This window comes from Nannospalax galili, unplaced genomic scaffold (assembly GCF_000622305.1).
Source record: "Nannospalax galili isolate Female #2095 unplaced genomic scaffold, S.galili_v1.0 scaffold1659, whole genome shotgun sequence".
Lineage (NCBI taxonomy): Eukaryota > Metazoa > Chordata > Mammalia > Rodentia > Spalacidae > Nannospalax > Nannospalax galili.
Window position 1 is genome coordinate 123,964 of NW_008342925.1, and position 20,857 is coordinate 144,820.

At 48.6% G+C, this 20,857-nt stretch overlaps 1 protein-coding gene across 1 annotated transcript in view; it reads right to left on the minus strand.

The window, feature by feature from the left end:
* The window catches only part of Arl2 (ADP ribosylation factor like GTPase 2), a 7,153-nt gene extending 1,658 nt beyond the window's left edge, over positions 1-5,495 (minus strand). Inside the window, exons 1-4 of the mRNA XM_008838891.3 lie at positions 5,343-5,495; positions 2,373-2,483; positions 2,121-2,283; positions 636-716 (exon numbers count right to left, since the gene is read on the minus strand). Coding sequence (XP_008837113.1) covers positions 636-716; positions 2,121-2,283; positions 2,373-2,483; positions 5,343-5,407 — 420 coding nt within the window. The 5' untranslated portion in view covers positions 5,408-5,495. The remainder of the gene's footprint in view (positions 1-635; positions 717-2,120; positions 2,284-2,372; positions 2,484-5,342) is intronic.
* Positions 5,496-20,857: the final 15,362 nt, after the last annotated feature.

The following is a 20,857-nucleotide window of genomic DNA, read 5'->3' on the forward strand; positions in this document are numbered from 1 at the left end:
TGGCATTGCACGACACGGGTGCACTCACATGCAGGCAATACACTCATACACATAAAATAAAAAAATATATTTTAAAAACTTAAAAAAAAAAACTGAAATGAACAGATGTGTGCAAAGAATGCTGCAGAGGAGAGCGTGCTCTGTAGGCTGGCAGCTGGGACCCTGTGGATGATCTGTGTCCAGGTCCGCCTTCTCCCAGGCTGTGGGTCACTCCTTATCAATCACCAATATCCAGTGCCCTGCATAGGTCTTGGCATACTACAGGAGTTACTAAGTGCTTTTAAAATAAATTATAGACAGGGATGGTGATGCCAGCCTGAAACTCCAGCACTTGAGAGGCAAAGACAGAAAGACAGTTGTGAGTCTAAGACCAGGCTGGGCTATGCAGAAAGCCATGAGTCCAATCCCAAGCACTGCATTAACTGGGCATGGTGGTGCAAACCTGTAATCTCAGCACTCAGGAGGCGAAGGCAGGTGAATCAAGAGTTCAAAGTCATCCTCAGCTACACAGTAAGTTTGAGGCCAGCCAGGGCTACCTGAAACCCTGTCTCAAAAAACCAAAAGTATATTAAACAAGCAAACACATAAGTATAAATGAAAACACTAAAGCCCTTCCCTTTCCCTGCCTCACTCACCTCCTGAATGGCACTAGAGGACAGAGCTCCGGGCAGGTCCTGCTTGTTGGCAAAGATGAGGAGCGTCGCTCCTGCTAGGCGCTGGGGAGAGAAGACGATGAGGGGTGGGGTGGGGCTCGGAGGACAGCCTGAACCCATCCTCTACTAGGCAGAGCATCTGGGATCAGTAGGCAGCATGCAGGGCCAAGGCAGGGCCCTGTGGTGGTGGAAGAGGCCCAAGTGGGGATAGGCAGAATGGACAGAGAGTCCCTGATGCTAGCCCCGCCTGGGTTCAGGTTCTAGCTGGCTACCACCCAGTGGGCATCTCTCCCTTCCATGGGTCATTTTCCTCATCCATAATCAGGGAGGTGGTATTAGACAAGATGATCCCTGAGCCCTTTGTAGTTCCAGCCTGCTCAGAGCTCATGCCCTGACATCTGCTGGGGCTGTCTTGGGACCTGCCCGATATGGTTCTTTCCCCTGCTCCAAGTTCACAGAGCCCTTAAATGGTTGCGCTCCCAGCAGGTCGCCTGTTGGCCTCTGCCTCCATTTAATCCTGCAGGGGGTTTGCAACTGAGACTCCTCCACGTGCATAAAGGGATCTAGCAGCCAGCCACCACCCCCAACCTGCTGGGCCTGGGTTTAGCCTCTGCTGACAGTAACTTCTCTAGACTTGCAGTCACACCCATAGCACTTGTCTGCGTGTCTGTGCACAGCACAGTTCCATGTCTGCCAGCGGTTCCTGCTCTCCTTCCTTCAAAGGTGGCCTGATCTTCAGCTAACTACAGTGTGGCAACCTGACTCGCCCTGGAACAGGAAGCACATTAGAAGAGAAACTGGTGAAATCCACATTAACATTTGTAGCTAAAAATATATATATGTAGCTAAGATAATGGTAATTTCTGAGCTGGGGGTAAATAGCACCAAACTGTAATCCCAGCACTCAGGAGGCTGAGGAAGGTGGAGTCAGTTTGAGGCTAACCTGGGTTACACAGGGAAACCTGGTCTAAAAAAAACCCAAATATTTAATGAAGAAGAAGCCAAGTGTGGTGGCACACATCTGTTATCCCAATATTTGAGAAGCAGAGGCAGGAGGATCAGGAGCTCAAGGCCAACCTCAGCTACATACACAGCCAGCCTGAAGACCAGCCTGAGGTAGAGAGACCTTGTCTCAAAAACAACAATAAAGGGTGCTTTGGCCCAGACAACAAATGACAATATTAGTCTACCATCTCATCTCAGGGATGAGGAAGTGGAGGCTCAGCCTATGCAGCACTCATAGCCCTGCACAAGCTCCATGGCCTCCCTGAGCTTTGTCCTTGCCTAGCCTGGACACAGCACCTACAGTGTTGGGAGTGAAACTCAGGGTGGTGACTTGGTAAACCCACTGGACATGAGTCCAGGCCTCAGTCCAAGCTCGCTCCCTGCCCACAGCAATGTGGTCCAGTGAAGGAATGGCCCCTCCCCCAGTGTCTGGCCTGGTGGCAGGTAGAAGCTGGGGCACACCTCCTCCACCAGCAGACTCTGCAGTTCCCGCTGGCAGTCCTGCATGCGCTGGCGGTCGGCGCTGTCCACCACCCAGATGAGGCCATCGGTGCTCTCAAAGTAGTTCCTCCAGTAGGAGCGCAGGGACTTCTGGCCACCCACATCCCAGATGTTCAGTTTAAATCTAGGCAGGAAGGAAGTGATGAGGGTCGTGCTGGCCCTGTGTCCCCAGCCTTCCCCAGCCCTACAGTGCTCCTCAGCCACCCTGCTCACCCTCGGTGCTCCAAGGTCTTGATGTTGAAGCCTAGCGTGGGGGAGATGGTATCTACATCTTCTCCATTGAACTTCTTTAGGATGGTTGTTTTACCGGCATTGTCCAGGCCACTGGGGCACAGAGGTTAAGGAGAAATCCCTGAACTGTTGGAGGTCATGTCACCACAGTGCCACTCTCTTAGGGACTAGTGGTTTCCTACTGTGTACTGAAATGAGTCAAGCACATGCCTAACCATAATTGGCTTGGGATAAACACAGAAGTATCAAATAGAATTTTATCATCTCTGTCAACCAAAGCAACTTTATTTATGCAACAACAAATATTAATTGAATGCCTACTATGTGCCAGGCCTCCTGGAGCTAGTGAACAAAGTCCCTGCCCTTATGAAGCTTACACACTAATAGACTAAATAAAATGTAAAGTTAGGTACCTTGGATCCCAGACCCCAATGAGTGTGTGTGTGTGTGTGTGTGTGTGTGTGTGTCTCTCTCTCTCTCTCACACACACACACACACACACCCCTAGAGGGTCATTGGGGGTGGGAGGAAGGGAGGCGTGGCTTTCAGCTTGTGCCAGAGAAGGTTCTGTGGGGTCTTGAAGCCAGAAATACATGGGCCCAACTTTTTGAAAGACTAAGAGAAGAACAAATTATCTAGAGGTGGCAACTGCATGTTTCTGGAGTGATCCACAGCCTCTGCTGCAGAGAAAATAAACGAGCAGGTAAGAACCACCTCCTCTCCTTCCAATACTTGGGGCAGCCAAATTCTGATGGGGGATGAGAGGAAGAGGCAGGCTCTGCAGTGAAGGCTTCTTCCTGCTCCTGAGCCAGGCACAGTGACTCCTGTCTGTGAGAGGGACCAAAAGTGTCTCTCCTGCAGCCCATCATGTCTTAGGCTCAGAAAGTCGGCTACTGGTTATCCTGTCCCTTCCAACACCATCCATACTTCCTTTCCCCTCGGATCCTCCCTACTAGCTGATAATCAACTCACTGCTGTTCCTCCTACCCAGATGCAGCGATAGATATCATCCTCTCCATCCAAGGCCCCATCTAGTGATACATTCATATCTTCCCTTGACTGCGCCTCCCAGGAACGCGTAGGTGTTCACTCTCAACTGCACCAACGTCATCTTCCTGCATTTACTGTGTGTGTGTGTGTGTGTGTGTGTGTGTGTGAGAGAGAGAGAGAGAGAGAGAGAGAGAGAACCTCACTGTCTGGTGTGGAACTGTCCATGTGGACCAGGCTGGCCTCTTCCTCCTGCTGCTTCCCGACTCCTGGGATTAAAGGCATGCACCACCACGCCCCGCTTTCCTGCTCTGTCTTAACCCACTCATCAGCCTGGAGCTCCTGATGCTTCCCAAGCCTGCTCTTGCTAGGTGGGTCCCCAAAGGCCTTCCCACTGCTCTCCCATGGCCAGTGGCACTGCCACACTTACTCGGTCCTCTCCCCGTTCCCTGTATTCCTCATCTGACTTCACACAAGTTTCTGGACACCTGGGTCTCACCACCCCCGAGGTGGGTCATCCCAGGATCATTTCTATGCTGATGGCAGCCACTCACCTGCCCCTCACTTGGCCAAGGAGTTCAGGGTCAGTGTCTTTCAGGAATTTGGTCATCCCCTAGACCAGCCTCCTCTACCTTAGCAAGTGGCTAATACTTCTGAATACTCTGGTAGAAACCCAGGAGTCAGGCTTGGCTTTGCCTCTTCCCTCACACTCACTCCACTTCACAGCAATTCCCTCAACCACCACAGTAACAATGCCCCCCTACTTAATGACCTCACTACTTCCAACCTGTTCCACACCACCGTCTTGTCTCACTACTTCCAACCTGTTCCACACCACCGTCTTGTCTCCTTCCATTAATTCAACTGCCTAACTGCACCCAGCTCACGGGCTCTCCTCCCTCCCTCCAGCCCCTCTGCACTCCTAAACTTTCCAGTGAACACCCCAGTTATGTCCTCCCCCGGGGCCTTCGCCTATGTTCCCCGAAGACATCTACTGGGTTCCTCCCTACCTTTCAAAAGTCTTAACCTAACAGATACTTTCTTAACATGTCCTTCATTAACCACCCTGAACTGCATTCTTCTCCACCCACACTATTTTACTTATTTACTTTCTCATTTTTCTCTCCTTAACATATCCATAATACAGCCTTTTTCCTTTTGCTGTTTTACTTCTGCCCCCTAACATATAATAGGTGTTCAATAAATACTTATCGAATGAATTGCTCTTCCTCGGGACTTTTTTTTTTTTTTTTTTTTTTTTTGTCGAAGCAGGGTCTCCCTGTAGCCCCAGCTGTCCTGGAACTCACTATGTGGACCAGGCTGGCCTTGAACTCACAGAGATCCGCCTGCCGCTGCCTCCCAAATGCTGGGACTACAGGCGTGCGCCACCACGCCAGGCTTCAGGACTTTTCTTAGAGAAAGACATGAGTTTTAAGTGCACATTAATGTCCCCTACTCGTCCTTGCCGGTTCCAGGATGACAGAAGTTCAGGGGGCCCGGCACAATGCAAATGGGGGTGGGGGATGGGGGTGGGAGAGCAGGTGCCAATAAACATTCGGGCGGGTCGGTGGGGAGGGGCCGAGGGGGCTGTGTGAGAGTTGGACCCGTGGCCAACAGAGTCCACGCCCACCCGGCGGGCCGAACCCAAGGGTGCAGCCGGGGCCCAGGTCAGAGCCGGGGAGGAGCGGGGTGGGCCTGGCCCAGCCCGACGGACGGTGACGCGCGTCCCGCCTCCCCGTAACACTGGACACCCGGCCAGGCGTGGGCCTAGAGGCCCACTGAGCACCAGCATCCCCCGCCTGGGGCTGCTCCGGGAGTGGTACAGCCCTCTCTGGCCCCGGCGCGGAGGAGTGGCAGGGCCGCGTGCGTGACGCCCCGCGGGCAGAGGGTACGGGCCGCGCCCCCATGCCCGGCTCCGCCCACCCGGCTGAGCCCCACTACCCTCGACACCGTCCGGAAGGATACAGCATGAGCAGCCGCAGCTCCCGCTCTTTCTGCTTCATCTTCTTCAGAATGGTCAGAAGCCCCATGGTCCCGGAGACCCCTCCCGGCCTCCGTTTCTTCTAGTCCCGGGACTCCACTCCTTGTTCCTATTGGTCAGTCTGGCGCTAAGTCCCGCCCCTCCAGTCACGTGATCTCCAGGAGGTGGGTCGGCGGCGCCCCCTAGCGGTGCGGGCGGCAGGTGCGCAGCCCACGGTGTTAACCCTTCGCTTCCCGCCGGCTGAGGGTTCGGAGATGGAGATAAAGTATTCCTTCCTCCCGACACCCAAGGCTCTGATCCCGGACCGTAAGCTGAAGTTCGGGATCTGTATCCTGTCTGGGTAGGGAGTACTCGCGAAAGGGCTCTGATCGAGCAGTTGGAACCAAGATGCCCATTGGGGCTGATGAATCATCCGGAAGCCGGAATTATGGCCCTGCTCTTGGGCATCGTGAGCCTTGCATCACCGCATCTGCCAGGAATGGAGAATGGGTTGACACCCCCCCCACACTCCTGTTGGAAATGTGCCAGAGCCTCTCCTCGAGGGCGATAATGCTCCCCTAGGGGCTGGTTCGAAATATGCGGGCGGTGTGTGTGAGTGTTGGAGGGAGGGGCGTGGGAGGTGTGGGTGTGGATGTGAGGCGGGGGGGGGGGGTCCTTTAGGTCGGTCCAATGACACCCTAGTCTCTTAGAGGTCCGAACACCCCGCAATGCAGGGAAACAGATTTGCACAAAGGATTGCCTCATCTTAGATGCTATGGTCTCAGGTTAAGAAGCACAGTTCCAACTGTTGTGGGAGATAGAACTGAAGCTTAGTCCCATGTAGTAAATGGTGCTTAGTCCCATATAGTAAATGTTCAGTAAGTGCTGAATAAATGACTTGGCCCAAGAGTTAATTTCTTTTAAAAATATTTTATTATTACTATTATATATGGGGGCGCCTCCAGTGGTCTGGAGGTCAGAGGACAGCTTTGTGGAGTTGGTTTTCTCTTTCTACCATTAGGTGGATCTCAGATCCTTAGGTTTTCACAGCAAGTGCTTTTACCCACTGAGCCTTCTCACGGGCCAGAATTAGTCTCTTCTCTCCCTCCCCCTTTTCTTTTAGATTTGTTGAAACAATCTAATGAAGATAAGGCTGGTCTCAAACTGTCTGTGTATCTGAAGATGACCTTGAACTCCTGATCCTCCTGCTTCCACCTCCCAAGTACCACCATGCCCATGCGCTGTCCTTTCTTTTTGTTTTTGAGACAGGATCTCATGTAGCTGAGGCTGGCCTCAGACTCCTGATTCTCCTGCCTTCACTTCCCCAATGTGGGGGTACAAGTGTGCATCACCACATGTGTGTTACATGCTACTGTGGATCGAACCCAGGGTCTCATGCATGCTAAGCAAGTGCTCCACCACTGAGTGCTTCCCCAGCCCTGAAGTGGGTTTGAAAGACCTGGTGAGCATACACCATATTCATGTATGAAACTACAAAAGAATAATGAAAAAAAAAAAAAGACCAGGGTAAGAGTCTGTCCCGGGCTACCTTTTCCTTTGCTTCATGGAAAAGAAAAAAAGGAGTTCTCATAGCTTCGGGGAAATACCCTAGAGAACCAGAAATGACCTATATAGAACTGTACTTATATTTAACTGTGACTGTGTGTATGTGTGTGTGTGTGTGTGTGTGTGTGTGTATTCCACAAGAAAAATCATGAAATTAAAATACCCAGATTCTGACAGCGAAGTCAGTAGTAGCACACACCTCTAATCCCAGCACTCTGGATAAAGAGATGGAATCTGGAGTTCAAGATCATCCTCAGGTACATAGTGAGTTCAAAGCTACCCTAGGTATTTAAAACTTTGTCTCAAAACACAAAACAGGGATTGGAGTGATGGTTTAGTAGTTAAGAGCTCTTGCCTCTTCAGGAGCCGAGTTTGGTTCCCAAAAATCATGTTAGGAGGCTCACAACTGCCTACCACTCTAGCTCCAGGGGATCCAACGCCTTTCTCTAACATCAGGTCACTCACACATAAATATTTATTTTTAAGCTCACTCTAGACAAATTTTCTATTTGATTCTTTGTAAAACTGCAATGTTCATATTAGGTGGTTTAAAGTTACAAGGTCTAGGGGCTGGAGAGATAGCTTAGTGGTTAAGAACACTGTTCTTGCAGAAGACCCAGGTTTGAATCCCAGCACCCACATGGCAGCTAACAACTGTCTGTAACTCTAGTTCCAGGGGATCCGACAGCCTCTTCTGTCCTCCGAGGGCATTGCACGACACGGGTGTACTTACCTACATGCAGGCATAACACTCATACACATAAAATAAAAATAATAAAATATTTTTTAAAAAATAGTTACAGGGTCTAGAAATAGGCTAGCACAGTGGCAGAGTCCTGACAATCAGGCTGTGTTCAATCACCAGCACTGCCCAATCCAGTAATAAATTAGAAACAATTTTAATGAGAAGAGAGAAAACCTGTTTCTCTCTCTAGTAAGACATGATGCAGGTGTTATTTTTTTGGATCACATGTCCATAACAAAGGCATCAACCAGCACTTGGTGGCAGCATACTCAAAAATGTAGGGTTTATCCTACTAAGTAGCAAAGAATCAGAAGGTTGAATGTGCATCCTTCCTAAATATCAAAATGGTAACTGCATACAGACTACAGGTCTGCCCTAGCCTGCTTGAAGACTCTCCTCTCAACTCCCTAGGGGTCTCCACTGTCCAAGAGCAGCCCTGTCCCCAGTCTTGGTCCCTGGCTGTTCAGGGATGTGTATGTACAGCACACAGGCGCAGCCAATGCCTCAGATGACAAATCCAAGTGGCGTGCAAGCTTCTTCATTATGGGTCTCAGCCCAGCTGCCTCGTGTGGGCGGCACAGCTCCTGTCCAACTTGCAGATGAGTGGTTACTGACTCCTGGCTAGTCACTGGAAGCCACACATCATCCTCAGTCCTCACCAGGCCCCTCGGAGTCGGGAAGAAAGTGAAGCTCCAGCATGAGCAGCAGGTTCCCACTTCATCTCTTGCTTGTGACTTCCTCAAAACTGTGGCTTCAGGCCTGTGATACCAGTACACAGGAGGCTGAGGCAGGATGGACACAAATTTGGGGCCAGCCTGCACCACATAGCGAGTTTCAGGCCAGCCTGGAACAAAACAAAACAAAAAACCATTGAAAAGAAAAAAAAAAAAAAAAAGCCAGGCATGGGGGCACAAAAAAGCCAGGCATGGTGGCACACACTTTTAATCCCCGCATTTGGGAGGCAGAGGTGAGCAGATCTCTGTGAGATTGAGGACAACCTGTTCTCCAAATCGAGTTCCAGGCCAGCTATGGCTACAGGGAGACTCTGTCTCAAACAGACCAAGAAAAGCAAACAAAACAAAAAACCCAGCAGTAATACCAACAGCAAACCAGGGCTATCCCGGTGTCCCAGTTGCCTCTGGCCCCTAAGGGTCAGTTGATGACTGAGAGTGGGAGTTGCCATGTGTTTCCAAGTGTCCCTGCCCTGCTGGGCCTCACTTGGCAACCTTAGAGGCCCCATGCACAACTGCCTTTGTTCACCTGGATAGCTACAACAGCCTCAGACTGGTTTCTCTGCTCCCTGCTGGTTTTTGATCTTGCATGTGAAGCCCCAGCTGTCCCCAAACTCAAGGCAGCCCTAGTGCCAGGATTATGGGTGCCTCATGCAGCTCCACAGGATCCTTTTGACCTTGTCAGCCTGTATCTCAAAACTGCCTAAGGATGTCTGCGCCCTGGAAGAACTGGAGTGAATGGCCCCATAGGTTCTCTAGCGAAATCTCCTACTACCATCCTTAACCAGCCCCCCAGCCCCCAAGGACTCTACCCTCCGCTGCCCTCCACCCACCGACTCTCCTTCTTTGCTCAAATGTCCAGTGTCTTGAAAAATATACTCTTGTGCAGATATTAGTTGGGGATCTAGCTCAGTGGTAGAGTGCTTGCCTGGCATTCAGACAGTCCTGGGTTCAATCTCCAGTAAATAAATAAATAAATAAATAAATAAATAAATAAATAAATAAATATAGCTGGGTGTGATGGTACATACCTGTACTCCTAGCACTTGGGAAGTGGAGGCAGGAAGATTAGGAGTTCAAGAGTTCAAGGGTTTAAGATCATCAAGGCCCAAGGCCTGTCCAGTCCACAAGAGACTCTGTCTCAACCAAAACAAACAAACAAAGAAAAAACCAAAACAAAACAAAGAAAGAAAGAAGAGGGAGGACGTAGGGACACACTCCTTTAATCCCAGCACTTGCATTCTGGAAGCAGAGGCAGGTGGAACTCTTTAAATTTGAGGCCAGCCTAGTCTGCGTAGTGAAGTCCAGAAAAAGGAAAACCAGCATCTCAGGCCAAGCTTGAAGTCAGTACTGAAATGTGAATCCATCACTGTTTTTTGTTTTTTGACAATATCTCCCTGTGTAGCCCTGGCTAGCCTGGAACTTACTATGTAGACCAGGCTGGCCTGGAACTCACAGAAATCTGCCTGCCTCTCCCTTCCCAATGCTGGGATTAAAGCTGTGTGCCATCATACCTGGCTGTTTATTTTTTGAGGCAGGGTTTCATGTAGCCCAGGTTGGCCTCAAACTCACTATGTAACCAAGAATCCTGATCCTCTGACCTCAGCCTCCCAGCTGTGTTTTGTTCTGTTTTGTTTTGTTTGAGGCAGGGTCTCACTATGTAGCCTTATCTGGTCTGAAACTCACGCTGTGGACTAGGCTGGCTTCAAACTCACAGATTAAAGACGTGTCCCAGCACACTTAGCTCCCAGTTTTGTGTTTTTGGATAGGAATTTGTATAGCCCAGGTTGGCCTCAATTCACCATGTAGCTAAGGATGACCTTGGATCTTTCTTAACAGGTGTCTCCCAGCACCTAAGACAGGACCTACCCAGTAGCTGTTGGAGTCTTTGTTGAGTAATAAGGGTAGATCAGAGGGTTTCTATGCTAGTCATGAAGACAGGAGATAGAATGGACAAGCAGTTTAGGGATAGAGGCCTTGATTGTGTCCTAGGCCCTAAGCTTAAAATGTCCTTGGCCCTGTCCTGGTGGAACACTAGAAATGCCAGATGTATTTGGGCCTGCTGATCCTTGGTCTAGCTTCTAGACTGGTTTTAAGGGTACCTCTCCAGAGGAGGGATATTACAGTAGCCTTGATCAGGGCTCTGTGGACACCCATCTAGACAGATCTGTTTCTTTGGCCTGGGTAGAGGCCTAGCATTTCAAGTTAGCCAAAACATGAGTTAATCCAGTTAGGTCAGTCACCTGGCATAGGGACCACCCTCAAGAAGGTGGGCGATCATTAGCCCTTTGATGAGATAATATTCTCCTTCCCAGAGTTCTCACCCCCTAGTGCTGTCCCGAGGCACTACCATGAGGTTCTGTTGGGTCTGCCTGCTTTTCTGAGCCCTGACCTGGAAAAACACAGCTTTTCCTTCTCTTTTTTAAAAAAATATTTTATTTATTATTTTTATGTGTATCTGTGTATTGTCTGCGTGTAGGTAAGTGCGCCCATGTCATGCAATGCCCACGGAGGACAGAAGAGGCTGTCGGATCCCCTGGAACTGGAGTCACGACAGTTGTTAGCTGCCATGTGGGTTCTGGGATTCGAACCTGGATCTTCTGCAAGAACAACCAGTGTTCTTAACCGCTGAGCCATCTCTCCAGCCCCACTTCTTCTTTTCTTTTAAATAGACTTTTTCTGGAACTCTGGGCTTCCTTGCTCTTTCTCGGAAACCCACCCCACCTTTTGCCCTGCAATAGCTTTTCTGTCAAATGGTTGGCTTGATTCACTCCCTCTTTTTTTTTTTTTTTTTTTTTTTTTTTGAGACAGGGTCTCCCTGTAGTCTGATTGGCTTGAACTCACAGAGATCCACCTGCCTCTGTCTCCCAATTGCTGGCATGTGCTCAGCTTTTCTCTCCCTCTTAAATGTCCATCCATGAAGCTATAATAAACTTCTCTCTGAAACTCACCCTCTGTGGCCTGTGAATTTCATTGAAATTCGAGTGATAAGAACCTGAGAGCCACTGACTTGGGAGGTTTGGATAGCCATCGATTTTCTGGAACCCTAGCTTCATTCTCAGAGAAACCCCAATGTTCCATATCACTAGGAAGGTACTCTACCAGTGACCTCCATCCCCTCTCCTGGGTTTGTTAACTTAGCCCTGCATCCTCTGTTCTTCCTGCTCCATCTCACTAAGATGGTTACTGGGTCAGTGAGGGATAAGGTAGGACCATGCTGAGGACTGGAGAGACGACTCAGTTGATAAAGGACTTGAGTTGGATTCCCCAGAACATATGGTGGTTAAAAAAAAAAAAAAGCCTTGGGGCTGGAGAGATGGCTCAAAAGTTAAGAACACTGGTTGTTCTTGCAGAAGACCCAGGTTCAAATCCCAGCACCCACATGGCAGCTAACAACTGTCCGTAACTCCAGTCCCAGGGAATCCGACAGCCTCCTCTGACCTCTGAGGGCATTGCACGACATGGGTGCACTTACCTACATGCAGGCAATACGCGCATACACATAAAATAAAAATAATAAAATTTTTTAAAGAGCCAAGTGTGGTGGCGCATGCCTTTAATCCCAGTACTTGGGGGGCAGAGGCAGGCAGATCTTTGTGAGTTTGAGGCCAGCCTGGTCTACATAGTGAGTTCCAGGACAGCTGGTGCTACAGGAGACACTGTCTCAAAAAGACAAAAAAAAAAAGAAAAAAAAAAGAAGAAAAGTGGCTGGAGAGGTAGCTCAGTGGTTAAGAGCACTGGCTGCTCTTGCAGAGGACCCAGGTTCAATTCCCAGCACCCACATGGCAACTAACAACCAGTTCCAAGGGATCTGACACCCTCTTCTGGCCTTCATGGGCACTGCACACATGTAGTGCAAATATATACATACATGCCCGCAAAACACTCATACACATTTTAAAAATCTTAAAAAAACAAAAACAAGGTAGAGAGGACTAAGAAAGATACCCAGGGTTGACCTCTGACCTCTGCCTGTATGCACCTCTGCGTGCACGCGCAGACACACAAGAAAGAAGAGCATGCCAAGCTTGGTGTGGTGCACACCTTTAATCCCAGCACTCGGGAGGCAGAGGCAGGCGGATCTCTGTGAGTTCGAGGCCAGCTGGAGCTACAGCTGGGACCCTGTCTCAAAAAGACCAAAACAACAACAACAACAAAAACCCCAAAGACAAAACAAAACAAAACAAAACAAAAAAACCCAAAGTTAAAAAGAAGGAAGGAAGGAAGGAGCGTGCTGACCGTGGCAGAAACCGATCTCCTTGGCAGTGCATTTGGCTGCATCCTCTCTTCTTACTGAGCCTCAGTTTTCCCCAGTTGTAAAACCAGGAAACTGAATAGACAGTGCCCAATTGTCCACTTGCCTAGCCCTAATGCCCTCTCCCACCCCCACCCCCCGACACGGCCCAAGGTGCTGGGTTGGCCAAGGGCAGCCTTTTGTGTAGGGACCTAAGAGTCCTTAGTCTCACTGGATTGGGCCGTCTTCATCTTTTTTTTTTTTTTCCTGTGAAAGATTCATCTATTTATGTATTTATTTATTTTAAATAAATAATTGATTGAGAATTTCATACATGCATATAAGGTGTTTTGATCAAATCCATGCCCACTCCCTCCCCTCCAACTCCTCCCATATCTCCCCATCACTTTTTTCTGACAACTTCATGTGCTCTTTCTTCTTCTTTGGGCAATCTTCATCTTGCTGCAACTCAATTGGGCCTCTGGGCCCTTGTTCCCAGCTGGCCACTCTCCAAGGACAAGAAGACTAGCATAGCTTCAGTCATGTTAACAGCCCTGGCGAAGGGGATTTTCATTTTACAGACAAGGAAACCCAGGCCCACAGAAACAAGGCCTTGGCCAAGGCTTTGGGAAAGCCAGGGGCTGTGGTTGCAACTGCTACATTCCACAAAGCCCTGCATGCTCGTGACTCTTCAGAGCTCCAATGTTTATTATTTATACTTCCTGCCCTCCTCTGAAAGTTCCAGTGAGCCTCCGGGGAAATAAGCTCCAGTTAAAGGAATAGCAAAGCACGAAGCTTCTGTGGCAGCAAAGGGCTCCGAAGGGAGCCGAATGCTGGAATGGTGTCATCTCCCACTTCCTGTCACCTGGTACCACCCGCCACCAAGGAAGGACTGACGACAGGGATGACTTCATAGAACCCCAAGTGCACATTCTTCCAGCAATGAACAAATCCATTCTTCAAAAGCAAATAAAGGTTAAAGAAATGAAAGAGCAGGAATGGTTTGGCTTCCACCACAAACACAAGCAGCCAGTGTTGGTAAGTGGCTTTGGAGGAGTGCACTTGAAGCACTATGCCAAAAACACAACGGACAGATCAGACCAGTGAGGCCTATACCCGACACCAGAATAGAGCAGCCTTCCCAGGACAAGATCTCCCCAGTGAACACAAATCACTTAGATTTCTTTTACTCATAGAATGTTCTATACCATTTCATTTAGCAGACTTAAGTTTTACAAGTATTAAAAAAAGAGACGATGCTGCTGTTTAAAATGGTCATTAGGAAACAGCTGCAGACAGTTACTGGGCACTCAAGCAGAGGTTGGTAGCAGACACTACTGAAAGTGAAAGTGGTCTTTTCTGGGTTATGCCCCCCATGAGCTGCCACCCCAGTCCCTGCCCAGCAATTAGTTGCCTGGAATCATCTCGTTCCCCTCTGCAAGCCCTTGCCTTCCCGCATGCCACTGACTCTTAGGACCTTGCTCCCCAAGGAGGCTGCTGGGAAGGAATGGAAAGATAGGTAGGCATAAGAGTCTTTGCTGGGACATGGTAACACATGCCTATCATCCCAGCACTTTGGAGGTAGAGGCAGGTGGATCAAGAACTCAAGGTCCGGACTGAAGAGATGGCTTAGTAGTTAAAGCACTTATTGCTCTCAAAATAGTAAAAAACAAAACAAAAAAACCTGTTTTAAAGATTTGTATGTGTGCCCTGATATGTATGTAGGTACACACTCCTAGCACATGGTGCATATGCATGGTGTGGCATGGCTTTGTGAAGTCGAGTCTCTCCTTCCACTATGTGAGTCCTGGGGATGGAACTCAGGTTGCCAGCTTGGCAGCAAGTGCCTTTACCCATTTATGTGTATATGTGTTTTGCCTGTATGTAAGTGCACCACATGTGTGCAGTGCCCATGGAGGTCAGAAGAGGGCATCAAATCCCCTGGAACTGGAGTTATGGATGGTGATTAGCTGTCATGTGGGTGCTGGGAACCAAACCAGGGTCCTCTAGAAGAGCATCCTGTTGGGGAACCCTGCTGCTAGGGTTGTAGTCCTCCATGCCCGGATAGCTCTAAGGGGCTCGGCGCTATATGGAAGGACTCCCCTTCTCAGCAGGGGGCCTCCTGCTCTCTGCCTGACTTACCTGGAAAGTGCCACCAAACACGGATGCCTGAACTTATTTGGAACATGACCTTTGGCATAGTTGCCTGGAGTAAAAACTACCCCCAGGTTTTTTCTATATGCTATATAGGCATTGCCTGGTAGTCAGGTAGTCGGATGATAGGAGCCTACTGCCACATGTAAATAAAGCATACTATGAGCACCTATCAGCTGAAGCATTGGCTACTGCCTCCACACTATATTTTCCCTAACCCCCACTGAATAAACGGAGCTGTTTCACTGAGTCTGGAGCTGTTTCACTGAGTCTGAAGCTGTTTGTATCACTGAACCTGCCTCCCCAGAAGGGCTTTCTTCTGTCAGTGCTCACTGACCATCCCTAACCCCATTCGTCGCTTCTGCCTTCTGCTCCCTTTGTCCTCGTGGACCAGTGGTCAACGACCCATGAGGGAAGGGAGAGACCCCACACATCCAATGCTTTTTTTTTTGGTCTTTTTGAGACAGGGTCTCCCTGTAGCCCCAGCTGGCCTGGAACTCACAGAGATCCGCCTGCCTCTGCGTCCTGAGTACTGGGATTAAAGATGTGTGCCACCACACCCAACATGCCAGTGCTCTCACATTTGAACCATCTCTCTGCAAGACCCCACAAATGAGCTTTAATTAATCTTAACTCTGTTTCATAGTGGAGTCCTGAGACTTTTTTTTCTGTGTCAAAGCCAGGGATCTGGTTTTACCTGACTGGAAGTTCCTAAAAGATTAAAGGAACCCTTTTAGACTTCCAGTGTTGTGCCTCATCCACTGGACTCCAAATGACCACCGAGGACCCAACACACCAAAATGCAAAAGCAAAGGTTTATGGTTTATTTGGGCTTAAGCTCAGGCTCTCAGACCTCACCAACTCAACGGATCCGTGCTGAGAACCCAGAGTAAGGGAGAGTGGAGCCTTTTATAGGTTTTAGACAAAGAGAGGAGGGGGATACCGAAGATACATTTTGGTTGGTTCAAGGAGCCCGCATGCGCCAACATAATTTTAAACCGATTGGATGTATAAGATGCAGCCCTGGAAGTTTCTTATTGGTAGGTGCTATTCTCAGGGCTGTGGAATGTGCTGACTGTTATATCTGTGGGGCCAGGAGTCTCCATTTTTATAGTTTCCTGGAAGGGGGGTGGGGAATAGCAGGCGGGGGTCAGGGCATGCCAGGGTATGTCTAGGCATGTCTAAAGCAGTAGCCAAGCATTTTACAGAAGCTGAGAGCAATTAGTGGGGGTCTGGAGGGATTGGGGGGTAGCGGGTGAATGAAGAGGGTCTCAGGGTCTTACACCAGGACAACGTGGAGTTGTGTCTTTGCACTATTACCACTGCCTCAGCCTCCTGAGTATTAGGGTTGTAGGTGTGAGCTACCACACTTGGCTTTTTTCTTTTCTTTCTGAGACAGGGTCTCACTGTGTAGCCCAGGCTGACCTGAAACTCACTATGTAGACCAAACTGACCTCAAACTCACAGAGATCCATCTGCCTCTGCCTCCTGAGTGCTGGAATTCAATGTGTGTGCCACCACATCCAGCACACTTAACTATTTTTTAAAATTTATTTTTATGTGTATGTGTGCTTTTCCTGCATGTATGTGCACTGTGTGTGCAGTACCCACAGAAGCCAGAAGAAGGCATCAGACCCCCTTGAATTGGAGTTGTTAGCAGCCGGGTGTGGTGGCACAGGCCTTTAATCCCAGCACTCAGGAGGCAGAAGGCAGGTAGATCTCTGTGAGATCAAGGGCCAGCCTTGTCTACATATTGAATTCCAGGCCAGGTGAGGTTACAGGGAGACCCCATCTCAAAAACAAAAAGCAAACAAAATCACCTTCAAACAAATTTAATCAAAAATAAATCTTAGGAAAAAAAAAAGCTAGGTGAGGCTGGTGATGTGACTCTGGGTTCAGTGGCAGCAAGCATGTATAAAGTTCTGGGTTTTGTCCCTGGCAACACATCAGCTGGGCATGGTGACACAGCCTGTACTCCCAGCACTCAGGAGACAAAGGCAGGAGGCTCACTCATGAATTTTACTTAGTGAGTTCCAGGCCAGAGAGGGCAATACAGTGAGAGTCTCAGAAACACACATGAAAGAAAGAGGAAGGGAAGGGAAGGGAAGGGAGGGGAGGGGAAGGGAAGGGAAGGGAGACAGCACTTGGTTGAAGGGAAGGGAAGGGAAGGGAAGGGAAGGGAAGGGAAGGGAAGGGAAGGGAATTCATGGCATAATGGCGGATTGGGTAGGTGTACTCAGGCCAAACAGTGGAGATCCCGACATAGGATCAGTAGCCCAAAAAGATTGCTGAAGTTTTTCCAGCATATGTTTAAAAATGCAGAGTCATGTGGAACTTGAGCACTTCCCTGGTGAAAAGGCACTACTGCACTTACAGAGTCCATGATCAGATTAGTCCTTACATAATCTCTCTCTGCCACACTGACATGATCCTCACTGAAAAGGAACAAATTGTTCCTTGACCAAGAGGCAGTTGCAAAGAAGAAAAATGTATACCAGAAGAAACCAAACAAATAAAAACTCACGACACAGAAATAAGTTCATCATAAGTCCGTGTTAATAAGGGTAACATGTGGGGGCTGGAGAGATGGCTCAGTAGTTAAGAGCACTGGCTGCTCTTGCAGAGGACTTGAGTTTGATTCCCAGCACCCACATGGCAGCTAACAACCATCTGTAACTCCAGTTCCAGGGGAACTGACGCCCTCTTCTGGCGTCTGTGGGCAAAGCACGACACAGGTGCACTTACATCCATGCAGGCAATGCACTCTTAAACAAAAAATAAAAATAATAAATATAGAAGCCGGAGAGATGGCTCAGCGGTTAAGAGCACAGACTGCTCTTGCAGAGGACCTGGGTTTGATTCCCAGCACCCACATGGCAGCTACAAACCATCCTAAACTCCAGTTCCAGGAGAATCTGAAACCCACTTCTGACCTCCATGGCATTGCATGACACAGGTGCACTTACTTACATGCAAGCAATAAACTCATACACATTAGAAAAAATAATTAAATTTTTTTTTGGTCTTTTTGAAGCAGGGTCTCCCTGTAAGCCCCAGCTGTCCTGGAACTCACTACGTAGACCAGGCTGGCCTTGAACTCACAGAGATTCGCCTGCCTCTGCCTCCCAAGTGCTGGGACTACAGGTGTGTGCCACCACGCCCAGCCAATAAAATATTTTAAAAAATAAATATATATTAAAAATAAAAATAAAACAGGGCTAGGGCTGGCAAGGTGGCTCAGTTTGTAGAGTGCTCGCCTACATGCACTGAGTCCTGGGTTCAAGTCTCAGCACCACATAAAACCCGGTATGGTGGTATATACTTATAATCCTAGCACTTGGGAGGTGGAGGTGGGAAGATCAAGTTCAAGGTCATCATCTGGTACATATTGAATTGAGGCTAGCCTGGGTTACCAGAGAGACTCTGTCTCAAAAAAAAAAACAAAGAAACAAAAAAAACCAAAAAACAAATATAAAACATAAAACTCCAGGCCAGAGTTGGGCGTGGTGGTACATGCCTTTAATATCAGCACTCAGGAGGCACAGGCAGGCAAGAGATAGCACTCAGTGAAGACCAGCTGGGGCTACAGGATGACCCTGTTTCAAAAAAAAAACAAAAAAAAAACCCAAGTACAAGATGATTCTGTGGGAGGGTACCTGTTACCAAGCCTGATGACCTAAATTCAATCCATAGGACCAATGTGGTGGACAGAGAGCAGAACAGAGTTCTACAGTACATCTTCGGATTATCATAAACAAATGAAGAAATAAATAACCCGGGCGTGGTGGTACACGCCTTTAATCCCAGCACTCAGGAGACAGAAGCAGGCGGATCTCTGTGAGTTCAAGGCCAGCCTGGTCTACATAGTGAGTTCCAGGCCAGCTGGGGCTATAGGGAGACCCTGTCTCAAAAAGACCAAAGAATAAATAATAAAAAAATAAATAAATGTAATTAAAAAAACAAAAAAGTAAAAGATTCTTGGTGATTAAAAAAATCAAAAAATGGAAACCAGCTAGAGAGATGGCTCAATGGTTAAGAGCACTGGCTGCTCTTGCAGAGGACCTGGGTTCAAGTCTCAGCTCCCATGCTGGGCAGCTCCAAGATCTGACACCTCCAGCCTCAGCAGCATCAGCACTCACATGCACATGCCCACACACAAACCCACACGTGTACACATAATTTAAAAAAAAAAAAAGCAAAAACCAAAAAAGTTCCACAGATGTTTGTGCGATAGGCACCACTCTAAACCTTTTACATTTACTACTTGATCAAATCCTTATTTTATTAGCCCATTTTTACAGAGGAGACACAAAGCTGGACGCGGTGGCGCACGCCTTTAATCCTAGTGCTGGGGAGGCAGAGGCAGGCCGATCTCTGTGACTTCAAGGCCAGCCTGGTCTACAAAACAAGTTCCAGACCAGCTGAGGCTACAGGGAGACCCTGTTTTAAAACAAAAACAAAAACAGGCACTGGAGAGATGGTTTAGTGGTTCAAAGCACTGGCAGAGGACCCGGGTTTGGTTCCCAGCACCCACATGGTGGCTAACCACTGTCTGTAACTTCAGTTCCAGGGGAATCTGATGCCCCCTCTGAGGCAGGAGAAACATAAATTAAAAATAATAAAATATTAAATAAATCAATAAAAAATAAAATAAATTAAAAAAACAAAACAAAACAGAGGTTACACAGAGCTTAGTTCAGCGACCAGTATACAACAAGTTCCAGGCCTGGATACAGAGCCTGCTGGTCCTTTAACATACTCCCCAAAAGCCTTCCCAGACCTCCCAACAGGAAATGACCTTTTCCAAGAGGAAATGACCTCTCCAACAGGAAGTGACCTCTCCAACAGGATGTGACCTCCCCAACTCTAGTGTCCCACACCCCTTTGAGTTATAAACTCCCACCAGCTGAGGCTTAGCTCTTAGCCAGCCCTTAGTTCTACATGGGATGCCAGTAGTCAACAAGCTTCAACATCTTTTTCATCATTTATAGCTTCCTCAAGGGTGCTGAGGAGGCCAAGTCCAAAACAAGGGATGAGCCTAATAGAAAGATTGAACCCAAGAGGTCCTCATCCCTGCAGAGCTCAAGACCTGAACATCTATTCCAGCCTCAGGGGTGTGAGGAGGCACTGGAACAAGGCGTCAACACATCATGCCTTCTACCAAACAATCCCTTCCCCGTGCCTCAGTTTCCTTGCTGGCATATTGAGGTTGCCTAGGAGAGTCCCCCAGGCATCTAGGGTAGCTCCTACAGGAGTGGGATCTGCTGAAATTCTTTACTCGAGAGAATTTGGGGGAACCTGGATATGCAGAGTCCCCACATTAAAGCTGCCCAGGCTTTAATTCATTTATCTGTTGAGCATTTCTGTGGGGCCACTTTGAAAAGTCCTGCCACTCAGGAACTCCTTTGTACCACAGGCATTTAGGGAGCCTCCAACCAGGACTGCTGGATTAAAGGACAGGTCCCTCCAAGCCTGGTGGGGACAACTGAGGACTCGGAAGAGAGAGATTCTGTTCTCCCTCCAACTCTGACTCCTGGGAGGGGTGACCTTACTCTGGGATATTAAGTTCCTCCTCTTCAGTAATGTACTGAATGTGCGTCCTCCCACCCCCAAACTCATACATTTAAACACCAACCCTCACGTATGATGTCACATACCTTTAATTCTAGTACTCAGGGAGCTGAGGCAGGAGAACTGCTACAAATTTGAGGTCAGCTTGGGCTACACTCCAATAATCCCACTGCTCAGGAGGCTAACACAAGAGGATCATTGTGAGCTTGAGGCTAGCCTGAGCTACAAACCAGACTCTGCCAAACTTTACCAGGGGCCGAATCTTCTGGTACCTTGATCTTCTGCTTCCCAGCCTTCAGAACTATGAGAAATTAACATTTAAGCTTTGCAGCCTGCAGTATGATTTTAGTGTGAGCAGACTAGGACACCATTGAGTGATGGGTCAGGGTACATGGCCCCACTAGCCTGGGAGCCCATCCTCCTCAGGGGGAAGCCTTGCAGGGCCACTTGAGGTTAAACATTACCCCAGCTCCTTCTTCCCTACCATTCTCTCTCCCCACAGAGATCAAACCATAAACA